Consider the following 18676-nt stretch of genomic DNA (forward strand, 5'->3'; position numbering starts at 1 on the left):
ATCCAGTTTACTCATCGCTGGTAAGTAGGCAAGCCTAGATGCAAGGGAAAATGAAAATGCGTGAGTGCGCGCTTTTATTTTTTGTTTTTTTTCTTTTCGCTGGTCCAGATATAACGATAATCGGCTATAACAATCAAATTTTCCAATTTTCTCAGTATCGTTTTGGTGGACTGCATTGTAGTCCTAATTCTAAATACCGCATGACACCATTAGTTGGCAGTTCATGTGTGACAACCAAAGGACTCCGAACAGAAAAATTATACTAGGAACTTTGGAAGCCTCAGAAGGGCGCATGGCCTGCCCTCATTCCAATATCACAAGATAATCATCGACAAATCAAAAGATCTGCTTCACTATACTGAACTCAAGGGACCTGACCTGTGTATAGCCCTGTCTTGCATGTCTAATTAAATATCATCCAGGATAGGCACAATGCACAAACCGATATAAATGCCATTCTTTTGAATGAAAGCAGAACTGTTCCATTGCGCAAAGGTCGATCTTAAATGGGTAGACAGCAGATAAAGGCAGCCAGCAGCTCGGATGTTACTCGCGTTCTGAAATCAAGTAAGATGATACTCTACCCCTCTTGACAAGCTTAGCAGAAGGAATGGCACCAAGGATATGCCTTTTTTTTTATCTCCAGCAAGTCGTCCTGGCTAAAAGAATAAGTTACCTTGTTCAAACGCAATATCTGGTGAAGCAGCTACTATCCAGTAGTTGAAGCCCAAAATTTTATTAATTAGAAAGAGGTGTAATGAATGTTTAAATTTCCAACCTCTAGCACATGCATCAAAAGACAAAGGACAACGTAAGAGAAGATACAATCAATGTGAAAAAGAAACAAAATCCAATTATTTGAACACAAAGAAGTTTTTGTTTACCGAATTGCACTGTCGTGTACATAACAATATGCGGGCCAAAACAGTGATTGTCTTAACAATTGCCTTTGAGAGCATAATAGCAATGCAACAAGTAAGACTGAAGAAGACAGACAACCAATATACTACGTGTATTGTAGTATATATTGCAATACATGTTAATAATGCAGGCCACTCCTCAATAAGAGTATCTTATTCGGAAAAAGTAAGTACAGATGCACATAAAAATCTATTGAAGCAGACAAGATAGCCAGACCAAGAGCTTGTCTGAGCACTCCATCTGTCTAAAAAAAAGAACTTGCTTACACTCATTTCTGCTGCTTACATTCATGTCCTTTGATGTCGCAAGAATGCAACAAATACAATGTAAACCGCTTATAACGTAGGTTGCAAGGGCTACAAAAATCCGCACTATAAGCAGCACCACGCTATGAACAAAATATTAGTTTTTCCAGGTCAAAATACATGCCAGATGGGTAGCTCTTCTCTCAAAAATGCCTTATCAATCAGTGATTGAAAAGCAGCCCACTAAGTATGCTGCACGCTTAGATTAGTTTCTCTGCGACTATGGACATTAATGCGACCGTCTTCACGGTACCAGGCATGCGCTTCTAACACACATATATGCAGCTCTGTGGCAGCGATCACGGTAAATTTCGCGGTCGTGCTACTTGCGGTATGCTAAAACATCATTTGACTCTCTTCGTTCCCACGCTTCAGCTACGCGTGGAAACTGAAGAAGGAAACAAGCGGTGCACACGCACTGTGTGCACTCTCTCTGCACTCGTCTCGCACTCGTCTGCACTCGTGTCGCATCCTAAACATGTGGTGCGATGTGCCGTGCAGGGAAGCCTGGCGCCACGCAGAGAAGAGCACTGTCATACGTGCTGTCGTCAAGCGGATTTTAAAATAACACTAATAACCGAAACTTTGCTTTGCACGAAACTTTGCTTTACATTGAGTCCTAGGGGAAGCAGAAGGTGGCCGGCAAAACCTGCGTTATAGCTGGTCCTAAGCGGTTATGTTGTAAGTAATCTAAACTATACTCAATCAAGTTGTGTGCTCTCTCAATAAAGTTTTCAGAATTGAGTTCCTTGTGTGCATTCGTTCACCGTCCTATTAACTTTTGATGCATAACAGCTTGGAAATATGAACCAACAAACCAAAGTTTGTTGTTTAGATTTAATTGCTCACCCTCTTGATTATGCCTGTCAGACAAATAAATGCTTCTTTTTATCATCTTTCCCTTCTTGCCATAGTTCCACCAGTTATTCTCCCATATAACCTCCTTTCAGCCACAGTCCATTATTGTCCTTATAGCGCCTGCTATCAGCACATGACACAAGTATGTGTGCTCATGCTGATACCATTTACCGTATTGGTCGCAATAGACTCTCAGCATCACAAAGCTCTCTAAAATGCGGTTACAACCACTGCCATCATGATAACCACTACAGTCATAGGTCCCTGGTCTTGCTCTACCTTCTGCCCCATCAGACTGGCCCCGCGTAAAGAACTTCTCTGGTAGGCCTTCCCCGTGTATTACACCCTATGGCGAACGCAACGTTTGAAATTGCACACTACATCCTAATTGTGTTACAAGCCTAGAGCCTTCTTATACTCAAGCTCGCCCATAAAATGCATACTGAGACCTTGCTTATGCCGCATGAGTAGTATTACAAGTACTGACTGCTAGAAAAGAAAGGTTCGCAAAGGTTTTCAGAAAATTCCTGAGAACTGAAACAGCTGGCCAGACTTACAGCTTAAAGATGAGCTTCTCGAGGATACCCATCAGGGCAGTGGCCACGGCCAGCACAAAAATGGCCAGGCCAAAGTAGACGTGTAGAGGCAGGTACTGTGCTCGCAGCCACTGACGCACACCGGGAAACAGGAAGGCCACAAAGCCACACAGCAGCTGCAACCGCAATGAGACAAACTCAGTGATGGTCCCTCAATCAACGCGATAGTATTAAATGCTGCAAAGCATTATGTGGACCCATATTCAAACTGCGCTCCCACAAACTTTGCTCACCGAATGGTCGAAGCAGTACAAGTGAATGAACCTCGCAACTATACTGTAGGGGCCAGACTAGTCATGAAGATAGTGAACTGAGTGTTACTGCACATGATTTTTGGAATACCACGCATGACACACATTTTAATATGGAGAGAATTCCTCACGGAAAATATGAGCTGTGTGCAGTGGCAGCATAAGGATTCAACATGGCTACATAATGAAGCAAGCTCTACATGCGCTTTGTCGTTACTTTTGCCCCCATCTCTAGCAAGGTTCACATACCAAAGTAAGAGTATAATGAGATGCCAGCATCTCATAGCTGACATTCTAAGTCCACACCACATAAAATGGCAGCATCTATTTTAAAAAGCCCTCGTTTGCCCCCAAATGCACAACTCAGACTTACTGAACCGCAAATGAAATCATGTCTACCGCACAATGGTGTCCGGGCTATACTTAAGAAATTGGTGTTGTTGGCTACACTTAGAACATTTTTTTTCCATTTGAGTCATGCTTTAACAGCAGAGACTAATCCTAATGATTTACCACAAACTGACCAGAATTTGAAGCAGACCGCTAGGTGTTTGCTTGGTGGAGCAGCTATAGAGCAATATGCACGCACAAAAAAACTTTGCAGAATGGTTGCCACTATGCAACGTGAGATTCAGTCACATCTAGTGACAAGGTATTTTCATTTTTAGACATGTCAACGCAAGGAATTTGAGAGTGCCGTGGTTAAGTGACCAATTCTTCACTTTGATGGCGTGAACTCCCATCTTAGCATCTGCAGTCTAATCCATGCTATGCGTAGATATTCATTGCACAAACAGATGTAGGCTGCTTGATGTGATTTGATACATATAAATTACATCAGAAAGGTTTTACCTGAAAAACTATGGCGTGCAAATGTTTGAAATTATGAATAGAAGAAACTCGTATTCAAAATTTTCAAATATTCTAAAGTTATCGACTACCCCGAAAATTTTCAAATTCACCTCAGTTCACCCACACTGCACATTTCGCTGCAATGTTTGACCGGCGGTGCCTCTGCAGTGAAACATCCTTGAAACGTGACGGGGCCACTTTGTGCAGTGGGATCTTCCCCTTCGTGAAGACGGGCTTCCCTATAGTGTGTGCAAACCAATTTTTCAAACCCATTCGATAATTCGAGCTTTTTGTTTGCTTAGAGACTTTTTCTAATTCCTTGAAGGCCGTAGTAACGAGACTTTACTGTATTCATTCATGGCATAACAGCTCCGCCTGGTTTCATTTGTGTCCTTCCCGATCAAGAAACTGGTATATGAAATGCTATATTAAAACTTATGCTGGGTTTTTCAGTAAGTTATACAGTTCAATGCAATTCTAGTTTAATTTTATTTGCAAATATTGTGAGAGTTATTAAATAAATAATACAAACAGTGTTTTCTATTTCTTAATTTTCCATACTTTCTTTTCACTGGTCAGGTATATGATATTCAAAGGTATTTTTTGCCTATATTCAGCATTCAGTTCGTATTTCAAAATTCAGTATTCACACGCCTCTAGTGAAAAACCTTTATGCTCTCTTAGTCACATATAAGCATCCATGCAGCAGTAGCAATGATTTAGTATGCACGGCGCATATATAGTGTCTGTTCTCAGCCTCTCTAAACGTATTTGTGTACTCTTGCAGTAATCAGGGGTAGAAGCAGGCGAGCATTTTGGTGCAGCCTTGGGGTCAGTAATAAAGCCATTTTGGAGCAGCTATAGAGCAATGAAATGAGAATTTTGGAGCATTTCAATTATGTTTTGGAGCAAGTTTTTAAGGTCAAATGCTTTTGATAATTGCAGTTTTCTCATTCTGAAAAAGAAAATCTGCAATCTGATTCCTTTTTGCACTCATCTCTGACAAGACAAACAGCCAAATCATGTAATCATATATAGCATAACATAGGCTGACCTCAGCAACAACTTGGAACAGACTAGCAGGAATCTGAATGATTGCTGGCGCACCTCATCCCTGAACACCTAGTCTGACCTAAAGCATTTGCCTATTTTGACTTCATAGATTCAAATGTTGAGTCCGCTACTTCAATGCGCTCAAGCAGTGCCACTAATTTAGAGTTCAGATTAAAGGACTAGAGACACTAAATTTTGGTGGCCTTTTTCTTCTCATTAATGATGCGTAAGCCATACCTGTATATCGGTCCACATGTAGTTTTCGCCTAAATAACCACTAAATAATTTATAACTGAACTTTCGTTTCTCACTAGTATCGGTTTCAGCAGCAGCCAAGAGATGGCTGTGATGTCACAATCAAGTCCTGACGCGCGGCATAGAAAAATTTTAATATAATTGCTGATTCTTCACCTGTAGTGATTCCCATTCTTGATCCAAGCTGGCTTCATTCTAATAGGGAATTTAAATGATGCAGGAATGATTATATCACTGTATTTTCACCCCTCACGTGACCCAGACTTGACTTTGATGTCACAGCCATCTCTCAGTTGTTGAAACCGAAACAGGTGAAAAAAGAAATTCGGTTATAAATTATTCAGCAGTCGTAGGTAAATACCATGAGGTGATTCATTTACATTAATGTCTTACACGTCATTACAAATAATAAAACACGAACCTAAAAATTAGGTGTCGATACTCCTTTAATGGGCACGACATTTGCACTCTCTTATCTTGTGCATATCCTTTTCAATCCTACGTCTGTGCTGATAACTTCTTGAGCACTGATCAGTAGTGCCTTTAGGAAAGATAGATGGCACTGAAGGGTAGCCTTTTCATTCTTCAGCTTTTCTACTTCACTGCCTCCTGCCAATAGTTCATGATTCTTTGCTTGAGCAACACTGGGGCTCATTTTTAACATCTTGGCATAGGCCCTGTATGGCTTTCCAACATCCTTGAGAAGCTTCTTAGTGACTGACACCTTTGGTGTACCAACCCATAAATTTTCAAATATGATTTTTTCTGCCGTAGGCCTGACAAGCTTGTCATTGACAAAGAGGCTCGCAGGTGAAATCGTGTTTTCACAGCAGAGCCATTAGAATAACTCATGCAGTTTTGCAGTCGGGCAAGTTTCCTAACGGCTCACAGTAGTTTTGTGCTATTTGCTTTGCTTGCTGCTCTCGCTTCTCTCTCCACCAGCGATTCAAAAGGCTGAAAAGAGGTGATATGTCACATGCACACTGCATTTTTTTCGCAATTAATTCCCTCCAATTGCCTGTGGCTTATACAAAATTTACTTGTGATAAAGTATTTATTATGCTACATGCTTCCCTCCCTCAGAAGAATTTTATTTGTATTAAGCCCAGTGCAATATACATTTTATATCATTGCCCCTAGTTCTATGACACTGTTCCAGTGTTCTGCTAAATTTGACGGCAGAACATCGAGGCAGTCAGTTTGGAGCAGTTTTGGAGCAATATTGCATTTAGAACAGGATGGAGCAGGGAAAGCCTTCTGGAGCAAAATGGGGAAAATGGAGCAGCTTCTTCCACCCCTGTGTAATTGCTGCACTGTGCATCTGTGGCATCAGCTCCCAGCAAATGTGCCATGTTTCGAAAACAATGCTCTGCTCGGCTGAGTTTGCGGGCACTACCCCGACAGTGTTGGTCTCAATATGCCTAAAGCGCTGGCAATGAAGGTTCTCCAGAATTCATATGTGGTGGGCATATGACGCATTCATCTGTTAATCACACGTAACTATGATCTATCATGGGTGGCTGTTTGGCGCGATTGGGGAACGCATTGTCGAGGACACTGTCAAATGCTTCAAAGTGTGAAGTGACGATTTGTCCTTTCATAAGCTCTAAAACGTTGCCCTCACACAGTGTCTTCGGATGATTCATTGCTTCTGCCTCACTGCGCAGAAATGTCAAGCAAGTTTTTAGAGACATCAAGTTGTTATTACTGCTCTAACTACAAGCTAACTATTACATGAGCAATTGTCCTAGACGTAAGCTTACTTGGAACAACGGGGGGGGGGGTTACAAGTGCCTTGTGCGTCCATTTACTGGAGACATACTAAGGAGATATGCAGGTGCGTTTACAGAAGAGAAAGCTGTGCTCTCGACTCCAGAGCTGCTGCTCTTAGTTTTCCGAAACTAAAACTTGTGCACACCACTTTTAAAACTGAAACTAAAGCACACCACAAATCCCTGCTCACTCAAACTTAGTCACCATCGATATTTGTAACGTCAGGGGCAAGGCGAGGTCTCGGTGGCCTCTGTGGTGGTCCTTGTAGATTATCGCCAAATGGGAGTTTCTCAGGAGTACCATAGCCATCTACGGCACCTTTTGTGAGTGCCTGTTGCTAATCGCTGGTTTGGCTGTCTTCGAGAAATAGCGGGAGCAGCAAAGATTGGAGATGATTGCTTGGCGGCTCTACTGTGGAAGCATTGTCAGGATTTGCTTGCCATTGTCGTGACCCAGGTTGCGTGTTCGAGGCACTAGAAACCGGACTTTGAAGTGAGATGGAAAAATTTGTATGCACAAAATTTACATGGTAGCATTTTAGTAGGAGACTGACTGGAGCAACAGTCTCCGTTTTACCGATCCCGTTTGACTGACTACATTTTTCTGACTCTCCCCGACACACACTTGTCAGTTTTTATAGGGCTGTTTCCCTCTTTCCCAGATGAGAGGAAGGCCCGTTGATGATGGAATGTCTTTTTCCTCGCTCTCCCGCATTCTCACACACATGCACAAGCACTATTCGCACTCACTGACATGTCCCTCTGTCTGGTTCTGGCTTGGGAGGGGGTGAGTGGCGCCTGCTTTCCGTCTCAATCTTTTGTCGCCGCTCGTCTGATCACAAAACCATCTTGTAGTACAAATGCGTATTCTGTGTATTCACACAACACACCTTTGTCTGTGCTGACGAGCCAAGACTGACGACCAACCTGTTTCATAACTGTTGCTTTCATCCACGACGGTTCACCCGCGAAGTTCTTTACATAAACAATCTGCTTTTTATGAATAGACAATAATCCCTTTCCTCCTCCGTTAGCTGGGAGTTTGTATGCCAACGCGGCCGGAATTTTGTGACCAAACATTATCATTGTGGGCGTTTGCTTTGTGCTAGCATGTACTGTTGTGTGCTGCTTTAGAAGCAATCATGACAGTCGGCAGGTGACAGGGCTGGTTTTTCTTTCATAAGTGCCTGCTCCAGTTGAAAGATCATTTGTTCCATTTGACTGTTTGTAGCAGGATGATCTGGAGCGCTTGTTTCTGTCGAGATATAATATGGTCCATTGTTAGTAACTATTCTTCTTGGCACCCCAAAGGTTGCAAAAAGGTTTCTGCACTCACTAATTAGGTGCTTTGACGGAATGCTCACCACTTGTTGTATTTCGAGCCATTTGCTGAATGAGTCGATAGCAAGCAAGAACATGCAGTTCTCAATGAATCCTGCAAAATCCATATGAATTGTCTCCCATGGCTGCGTTGTTTTCAGCCATTCTGGAAGCGGTGCCTTTGCTGGTACCCTTCGGTTTTCCTGACATGCTCTGCATTCCTGAACAACCTGTTCTATGTCCTTGCTCAGACTCAGACACCAAAAGTAACCTCTTGCGTAGGCTTTCATGGCGACAATGCCTCTGTGTCCTGAGGGAATGTTTTAGAGCCTCAGAGTGTTCTACAAGCGGAATTATCACTCAGCAACCTCGAAGTAAGCTTCTGCCAAGCGTAGACAAATCGGGTGCAAGCTTCACATAAAGTCGGAAATCATCGCCTTTCAGTGCTCACAATTTCTAATGCTGGGCTGCTTTAAAAACAACCGATAGAATCTCGTCCTCATGCATTAGCTCTGCAATGCGTTGCGACGAGAGTTTGGGACCAATTGCGCATTCCAGCATCAGCACGTCACCAGAAGGGGATGGCTTATCGCCATCTCCTTGCAGTGGCAGTCTTAACGCGCCTGCATTCTGGTTGCACATGCCTTGCCTGTAATCAAGGTCGTAGTTTTAAGCACACAGCTTCAGGGGTCATCTCATCATGCTAGGTGATAGAACTTGCAGAAGCAGCTTCGGCCCTAGAATACCGAGTAATGGCTGGAGATCGGTGATGATCATCAGACATTTTCCAGTTATATATTTTTGGAAATGGTCAACAGCGAAGATTACCGTATTTACTCGCATAATAATCGCACCCCTTAATTTTGGGGTCAAAATAATTCCCCGCATAATGATTACACACCACACTTGCCTCCGCCGCCATTTTTGTTTTCATGTCCCGCACTGTAATAGCAGCAGCCGCCTGTTAGTTGATCTGCAGTCATCCCGCAGCGAATGCCTTTCCGACGAGTTCCCATGATTCCTTGATTAAAACGCGCTTTGCGGCGTTGGCCATTTTGCAATTCTGCAGCGTGCTTTGCGGTTTTGTGTGAGTTTACGCCATTTCATCATGGGGCGGTAAGGCAGTTACACCGCTGCGTTCCAGCTCAAGGCTATTGACTATGCACTGGAGCATGGCAGCCGCCCTGCTGGCAGGCATTTTGGCGTCGACGAAATCAGGATACACTATTGGAAGAAGCAGCGCGAGAAGCCGATGACTACAAACAAGACACGGCGGGCTTTCCGCGAACCCAAAACGGGCAAGTTTCCTAGTGTTGAGGAGGCGGTCCTAGAATATGCGAGGGATCTGCGCAAGGATGGTTGTGCAATGTCATTAGAAATGATACAGACGCAGGCGTGCACAACTGCCGGGAAGCTGGGAATTGTCACAAACTATTTCCACGCTAGCTCCGGTTGGACGACTCGCTTTATGCGATGGAATGGACTTTCCCTGAGGTGGCGGACGTCATTGTGCCAGAGGCTCGAAAGCCAAGTGATAGACTTCCATCACTTCGTCACTAGGCTTCGCGAAAAAAGCAGTTACCTCATGTCACAAATTGGAAACGCCAATCAAACTCCATTGACGTTCGACATGCCCCGAAATACAACTGTGAACGAAAAGGGTGCTCTGAGCATCCTAGTGAAGATGTCTGGCGCAGAAAAGCAGCGATGCACAGTCATGCTTGCTGTGACGGCCGACGGGCGGAAGCTGCCACCATACGTCATCCTCAAACGGAAGACTGTTAGCTTTCTCTGTGGCATCCATATATGTGCACAAATGAAAGGATGGATGGATGATTTCAGGCCTGATGGTCGACTGGATTAAGACTGTTTGCGGACGAAGACCAGGAGCACTTCTGCTTCCCTCGCTTCTGGTTTTGGACAGTATCAGGGGTCACCTTGTGGACAGCGTGCGTGCTAAGCTTAAACAGCTGCGCACGAACATTGCAGTGATTCCTGGGGGTCTGACTTCGCTGCTGCAGCCTCTCGACATGTCGCTGAACAAACCGTTCAAGGACAATGTTCGAAGACTTTATGCAGAGTAAATGGCGGCGGGCCAGCATGATTTGACGCCAAGCGTAAAGATCAGAAGGCCATCCGTGGAGATGCTTTGCTCGTGGATCGCAGAAGCGTAAAGCAGTATCCCCGACGAGGTAGTGGCCGGGAGCTTCAAGAAGACAGGCATATCAAACGCATTGGATGGAACAGAAGATGACTTTCTGTGCGATTGTGAAAATGCTCCCAGCGACGACACTGCCGTTTCCTATGATGAGTCCTACAGCAATGAAAGTGAGGATGGTGAGGATTCAGACTCGGATTAGAGTACTGAATGAGAAAAAATGAATGGGCATTGTGCAGTTCATGCGATGCTTATTACAATGTGCTCGTTTATTGCGAAGGTAAGCCTTACTCAACTTTTATTTTTGGTTGTAATCGAGATATCTGTTCTAAGATGTCTGACCTGCAACTTGATTTTGTTTTCGGCGCTCAAAAACTTTTTGTGGAAAATTTACCCCGCGTAATCACACCCCGAAATTTGCGTCAGTTTTTTTTCTTTCTTAAAGTGCAATCATTATGCAAGTAAATACGGTATCGCAAGGACTTTTCAATCTAGTTGCACATAATTTCTTTCGGCTCTGCCCAGCATTCGGGACGCGAAAGCAATGGGCGCTTCTCTTCCACTCTCATCGGCCTATGATGCTGACTCTTTGGGGTTAAGAAAGCGTCGCACTATAGAAGTGACTTCCATTCGTCGTAATGAGCAAGCACAGTGGAGTCTCAAATTAGCTTCTTTACCTCTTTGAATGCGTTCTGGTGCTCGTTCCTCCATATCCATTGCGTTTCTTTCTGCGAAAGCATGTACAGTGATGAGGCCACTCTAGCTATGTCCCTGAGGAAGCAGCCGTAAAAAGCAAGCAGCCCTAAGACTGCTTGGAGTTCAACTTTCATTTTTGGCGCTGGCACATCCATGATGGCCTTGTGCACACCTTATCAATGCGGTGTCCTAGGAATTCCACATGGCACATCCCAAACTGACATTTGTCTTTCTGAAGGAGCAGACCCATGCTGTACAATCTTGACAGTACTTGGTCTAGCCGTTCATTGTGCTGTTGTGGCAGTCCTCTCATGGAAATGCTCTGTGTGTGTCGAGAACAGCGCGCCACGACCATGTGACCGCACTCCCCCCCCCCAGCATTCTCCGCCTGCCCGCACTGGCGGCAGCTGCAACCCGAGGAGAAGCCAATGCTCCGTGGAGAACTGCTTGTTTTGTATGCCTGTGTTCTCACAGCCCGGCGATTTGCCTCTTTTGGCCCTTTCGACGCCAGCAGCGACTCTCAAACATGCATAGAGCACCTGAACAATGCTTTCCACTCCTGATGCAAATTCGCTTGATTCCGATCGAGCTCGCCGACGTTTTGTAGCCGCCATCTTGAGCGTCGCCGACTCAAGCGAAAAAAAAAAATGGCGCGGATATGACGCTTCATGCCATGTGACTTCCTCTACACTCGCTTTCCACAAAAAAACAGTTGGGAGCGCACTCGGGTGCTCTCAGCGGTGGAAAAGCCCTCCTCCTCTACCATCGAAAGCAGTGATTTGTTACTCCTGCTCTCCCAATGAAGGGCGTCCGCTTCTCTGAGAGCACTTTCGAAATGCTGTCGAGTGCACCTGCTCTCTTACTCAAATTCGCCATAACTCAACACTAACTGGTAGTCCTGCATAGCTTAAAATATCTTCATCAAAAACTCGTGCACACTTTTCAAGCATACGGCATAGCACTGTGTGTTCAATTTGCATTGCGTCACGTGTTTGGCTTACACCTTGCAGACGGATGTTAAGTAAGTTGAACCAGTCACAGCACAGAAGGTTACACCCGCTGCCTTCCATGACATGCAGTGGAAGGATGTAATCCTTTGAGTTATGCTGCACTTGTACTCCAGCAGCGCCAACGAGGCTCAAATGCTCTCCTGATTTGAAGGTTCAAACCTGACTGCAACAGAAAAAGCGGTTTTGTAGGCCAGTTCTGCTTGTAGGTTTCCTTACTGATTAGTGAATATGCTGCACCAGGGTGAACCTCGAACTGCAACATCTTGCCATTGCCGCGCAGCGGTAGCATGAATTTTGGGCATGTTTGCAGGCTATTGACTGTAGTATTTAGGTTCCGTGCTGACCTTTTTGGCGAATGTACCATGCTTGTATTCTGTCTTGCAGGTTTAAGCTCCATATGATGTGTTGCAGTTTTGCATTGCTTTTTGTGACGCAAGCTCTTTAGATGTGTCTGATTTTCTTGCAAAAGTTGCATGCCGTACTGTGAAACCTGCACTCATCCAGGTCATGTGGGCCGTCACATCTGTAGCAGCGCTTTCATAGAGTGTGCTAGTGTTGCGGAGATTGCTAAACAGAGAGCACCTTTTCTTTGGCTTCGACACGACACACGTTAGACATAGCACCATCGGCTGAACAGAGAGCTAATACAACACAGGTACCACTGGTGCCCAAGCGTAGCGGGCGGCGAATCTGCAAGACGACAAGCAGCTCGCATCTACTTGCACGCTGAGGTGTACCTGGCATGTCTGCAGCCCATTGTGCTTTTCTCACAGCTTAATGCTTTGTCCATTCTGGGGTGAATGCCGAGTGCACAAGCTGAGTTAGCAAGGTTGACGCACTACATGTCTATGTTCCTGGCCGAGTACGTACTGCGCAGCACAGTATAAGACGCATTCATGGCCACAGTTATTTTTACGCGGCCAAGGTTATGCACACATGAAGCAGTTCTCTTTCTTGCTGACATATTTTCTTTTTTTTTTATTGCCTGTCACAAAGTTGGGGGTGCAGTCCTGACCCGAGTATAGACGATAGGCAGCTTTTTTTTTTCAATGCTTCACCACCCGTCTTTCATGACCACACTAAGCTAATGTAAAGGCTCTGTGCAAGCACCGGACAATAAGAACAAAAAATAAAACAGAAGAAGTCTGGCAGTAAACATATTCAGCTGCCTATTTGTTGGCATTGTCCACCTCGGAATGTCAGTTAGGAAAACCATAGCTGAATGGGGCAAGGACAAAGGCTTAAATTGTGGACAGTAAGTTTTGCATCATACAATGCAACTGCAATGTAGTTTTTGTGTACACTTAAAACCTGCTATGCGAACCTTACAAATTAGTGCCCATCCCTCCCTAACCTACTCAGCAAAAAGAATGAAATTCATCATAAGTAACGCAGAATTTTCATAGACACATCATATGCTTTTACTCAGCGCACGGTCTCGGCACATGATGCAGTGATAACACAATTTCAGCTGCTCTGAGTATGTGCTTGACTCATGGAAATGGCAACATTGAGATGTGTGAAACTTCTGACCTATGCTTGAAGAGCAGAAAGCCACCACAAGCACAGTTCCATTACAAAGCGACAATAAACAGTCATGTGGTCTTTCAGAACTTCAGGTGAATGCATACTAAGTTAGATCACTGCGTACAGCTTTGTGTGATCAGCCACAGCACAAAGTTTCTACATATACATTCTCACTTAGTGGCCTTGAATGGTGAAATATTATAGGAGCTCTGAAAAACAAGGCCAGCGGTGTCACCTGTGAGGAGAAGAGGATGACGGTGAGGAGCCCCATCCAGCTGTGCAGCGAATAAAGGTTGGCTATGGGTGGGCTGGCCAGGTTGTGCGAGTCAAAGGCCGTCTTCAAGGCCACCACGGAAGACAGGAAAGCCAGAGCATGTAGGGCTCCATGCAGCAGCTTGAGGCGCGACTTTCGCTCACTCCTCAGGGCACGGTACACCAGGATCCCTGCATGCAAGGACCCATACTAATGTGAAATCGTCAATTTGGCAAAAAAAAAAAAGGGGGGGGGGGGGCGGAACAGGAAAACATTCTATGGCTTGCATGCAAGATTTTCACGCCATTTCGTATCGCCACCTAGAATGTAATTGATACCTTCGAATCTATTGTGCAGAACTCCTCTCTATGACAACAGAGACCACAGTAGAAGAGGCAGGAAGCTAGAAAATGTCTTCTAGCTCTCCCAAAAGTATAGACACACCAAATTTTTGCTATATTCTTTCGTCAGATGACGATGCATAAAACATCAGTAAACATGGATTGCGACGTGAAACTAATCTAAGTCCAGTATATCCTTTTTAGTCGACTCTTTCGTTTTTCCTTCTGTTCCAGTTTCAATTTCAGCAGGCGAGTGGTGGGTTGATACAAAGCAGATGAGTTGATATAAAGCTGAGGTCACATGAGGAATACAGAAAGAGTTATGTTACAGCTGTTTGTTCATTTGTTGTCAGTGTGGCTATTGACGAATGTTGATGTAAAAAAATGGAGTAAACAGAAATGAAAAGACAGTAATTTCATCACAGATTTCATGTCTCCCATGACATCAACACTGTACCAGCTTGTATGTGATGTCATGGCCATTGTTTGGCAATTTAAACTGAAACTACTACTCCATAAGAAAATGTACTTAGAAATTATTTTCAGGCACAGGTAAATACAATGAATATTTGGCATCTCAACAACTCCACGTCATCTAAAAAGAATGGCAAAGTACGGCGATTCGGTAAAACGAAATAAAAAACTAAGGAATGATATGAAATGAGCTGAAATAAATGCAGTTGGAAAATTGTGGCTATGTACAATTTTTTGCATCCCTTTCTCAGATATATGGGTTACAGCCAGTCAGTGATCAAAAGCAGTTAGCATCCACTGTATTTCTGTTTGCATGCTTGTAATGTTTCCCAAATGGCACTCAGCAGAGCATCTGACACATTCTTAGCAGCCTATGTAGCTAATACAGGCACGTCTACATGCTTACCATTTCCATAGAGGAAGACCATGCCCAGAACCATGAAGACGGGGTGGTAGTTGAACTCGGTCTTGGGGTTGCTGGGGCCAGAGAAGCCGCCCATATAATGGCTGGTCCACACCACCACCATGAGGACACAGCCCAGTCCAAGCAGCTGGGCTAATCCATAGCCAATAGTGAACCCACGCAGGTCTTGGCTGCTGGTCAGCTCACGATCATATGGCTCCATCTTCCTGCCAACCACAAAATAATAATGACCCCAAATGTCATATTCAACTTGTGCCACATATGAGCACAAAATATGTCAACATTGAGGTAGTGGAGGAACGTTTATGATTGATATTACCAAAATGTAAGCATGGATGTCAAGGGCGCACTTCAATTTACTCGCATCCATGCAAGTTTGAATTATTTAGCAAATATGCAGTACTGACTGCTACCAATTTTACCATAATGTAGTGACCAGCCTGGCGATGAAGTCAATTACAATCAATGTGCACAGTCCCTTCCCACAGATATGCAGATACGCAGATACACAGTCACACAAATTTTCATAAGTAAAGCTCAGGCATTGTATAGGATTGCTTAAAGCCTAGTCTAAAATTATGTGCTGATCTTAGAGGATGAAAGTTCACTACCATGCAGAGTCAACAGCCTTGAGTCACTTAACGAAATACATCACCTATGTCCCTCTTGTTGAAGAGAGGTTGTTCCTATGAAGTAAAATAAGGGGAGCAATGCACATCTAGGACATGCAACGTGGAAAGGAATGACTGGTGAACCTAAAGCTGGCAGTGGACACTCTGACAATTGCGCTCACAAGGGTGAATTATGAAGATGAAAGCTGCCACTGAGCCGCACCTCCATTTTGCAGCTGCACAAGCTGCAATGGCAATAAGTTACAAGATACGGAAGCAGCTGTTCCCATAAAATTAAGAATTAGATGAATGTGCAGGCCTTTACCAAAAAACGTTTTGCATCATCTATGGCACATTCAGCTTTTCTAGCAATCGTGCGTAGAATAAAATATTTCGTATTTTCTTTTCAGTATGAAAATGCTGTTACAAGTGCACAGATTAAAAAACGCGTCAAACAAAACGAAGCTCAAATTCATTCCATGCATGTCTGAATTGGTCATCGTACCCGAGCCCTTCAAAAAGGTTGTCTTGAAACAGTCTAGTAGAATTCTTTTAGTAAACGTATACTAAAAGCTAACGTATCCTCGAAAACAGTACTAATTTGCACTAGAGGCCGCAGTAATAATGTAAACAAAACACATAAGGTTCACATATGCAGTGAAGTCGCAGCACCAGAATGTTAGCAATCAAAACCATGCCCACATTGTTGAGTCTTGAAGTAACACGTATTCGCAGTCGCCAGCACCGCGTGAGTTTACGGTCAGCCTCTTATTTGACATTCCTGAAGACGTCAACTGCTACGGCGTCTTGCGCGTCCAGCAGAAACAAACACCGCCGCAATGCGATGAAACCTTTGACATTCAACACACTGGTAGCGAATACAAAACCCAACACGCGCCAGTGTTCCAAGACCGATTTAAACGCCTTCCTGCGTTGTTTACAGGCGGCCGGTGGGACGAAACAGGTGGCACAGAGGAGGGGAACGGTCACGGAAGCAACCATATGCTTCGAAACCTGTAGCACTCATCGGAACGAGAGAGGGTGAAGAGGAAGCTGCTTGCGCTCGCACGCTCGCTGTTCTACATACCGGTAGAAGGTAGAAGGCAGCTGCTGCTCCACGCGGTGACGATAAGACGGGCACTTGAACGGGAAAGATAGTTCTTCTTTGTGGGAGAATGAAAACACGGAGGAGCTGTTGAGCGTCTTCTCCACTGCAGCGAGCGGGATCAGAATTCACTTTTTCGTTTTGGTTTTATGCCGCCGAACCTCTGCTGCCAAATTTGGCAGAGGAGTGGCATGTTTTCTTTTATGAAGGTAAGATGGCGCCACTAGACACGTATTATTAAAATTTTTGCGCGTTTTTTGACCTTTTTCAAATGCTACCCTTGCCACGAGTAAAGAACCCCTTGCGATATAGAGATTTCTTGCAGCACATCATACTAGCGAGGAGGAGATAGTCTCCATGGCATAAAGGTCGAAATAGGAAGCAGCCTGCCGCCTGCATACAGCTACTACAACCCAACATATATCAACGGCCCCCTTGAGCCTCCGAGCCATGGAGGAATTTTTTTTCTTTTTTTTTACCTCCATGCTCCGAGCAAGTGCACTCTCGGCGCTGGCTTGCTAAGAAAATACATAGTACTGAACACAGGCGCTCTACGCCGGACATGACGCCGGAGCAGCGGTAAGCAATTGCTGTCCACCTCAGACCCTGCGGGCAAGGAGAACGTAGCTGGTTAAGGGCCGAAAAGACGGCGAGGCCGAGGCTAATGGTATGTTGGACTCAAGGTTCCATCAGGACACCTGCTGCAATTCTTCCGGAAAAATTTTGCAGCGTCCAGAGACACCTAGTGAGGCAAGACGAAATGATGGAGTGAAGCCACGGCCCACGGGAAACTGAAGCCACGACCCAAGGGGGCATGCAATTTTGGGGGGAGCATTTTAATTGTAACAAGCCACTCGCCCACCCCGAAACAACGAAACTTCCCGAGCGGCATTTAATGCCTGCGGCCCTGCGGGGCAGATTTTTAGTGCGAAAGCATTAAATACCGATGACAAACGTCCGATATGGCATCGGTCGAGTATGGCGGCACCAAGCCTAGCATGGAGGAAGATCTGATGCATGGTAGAGAAGCATAAGAGCAGTAATAATTAATAGTGCATGGATAATAAGAAAAAGAGTAAATAGGTGATTAGTCACAGCTAATTAGATATTTTTAATTAGTTGAGTGTAATTATAGTGAATAACCGGGAAAATGCACTAAACAAATTAAATCAAAGACAAATGAAGTGAAGATAATGAAGAAGTAGTGTATAAATTAGTGACTCCTAATCACTAAACCTTGGCTAGAGATGTAAAACAGCAAGAGATGCAGTGAATGTAATTCAATAGATAGTACTTCAGTTGGTGACGTCAAAGAAGCTGTCGGAGCTGAGGCGAGGAAGGGCTATCTGTGATAGCACTGAGTTTCGAACTGAGCTTTTATTGCGCTGAGTGCACTGCAAAGCCAATCGCAAACTTTTTCTTCGTCGACCGATGCCGCAACAGAGTGAGTTCTGCCAAAGTGCGACGCCTCCCGTAAAGGAACCGCCCAGAGGACGTATTCTGATGAGTCCGTACAAAATGTGACAAGGTCGAAGTGAGAGTCACTGGAAGGACCATGGGCTAAACAGCTGCAAAATAGATGGGTTTGAGTCTTCCAGCTGACATGACTACTTCACGATAGTTTATGTCTAGAGTGAACACCTTAGTCGTACAATGGAGCACGGTTCATCGAAGGCCTGTGTAAGGGAAGGGCGGACGTCAGGATCCGCAGAAGTGCAGATCCTGACTGACAAACAGGGACCGAGGGTGGCAGTCAGCATAGATGAAAGGAATGTGTCGAATTGTGTTGCGCAGATCCCAGAGGTAGTTGGAAGCATCATGGATGAACGGCGGGGACAAAGGCAAGGATTCTCCAGGGAGACTAATTCATCAAAATAGCAGCCGAGGTCAGCTT

At 44.6% G+C, this 18676-nt stretch overlaps 1 protein-coding gene across 2 annotated transcripts in view; it reads right to left on the minus strand.

Moving 5' to 3' along the window:
* LOC146197901 (transmembrane ascorbate-dependent reductase CYB561) overlaps positions 1–16943 on the minus strand; it is a 34511-nt gene extending 17568 nt beyond the window's left edge. Inside the window, exons 1-4 of one of the 2 annotated variants that reach the window (XM_084593172.1) lie at positions 16765–16943; positions 15049–15272; positions 13810–14018; positions 2642–2796 (exon numbers count right to left, since the gene is read on the minus strand). In XM_084593172.1, coding sequence (XP_084449298.1) covers positions 2642–2796; positions 13810–14018; positions 15049–15268 — 584 coding nt within the window. In that variant the 5' untranslated portion in view covers positions 15269–15272; positions 16765–16943. The other variant, XM_084593171.1, reaches the window with a different exon arrangement.
* Positions 16944–18676: the final 1733 nt, after the last annotated feature.

The sequence above is a fragment of the Amblyomma maculatum genome, chromosome 2 (assembly GCF_055883805.1).
Source record: "Amblyomma maculatum isolate TAMU_Amacu chromosome 2, ASM5588380v1, whole genome shotgun sequence".
Lineage (NCBI taxonomy): Eukaryota > Metazoa > Arthropoda > Arachnida > Ixodida > Ixodidae > Amblyomma > Amblyomma maculatum.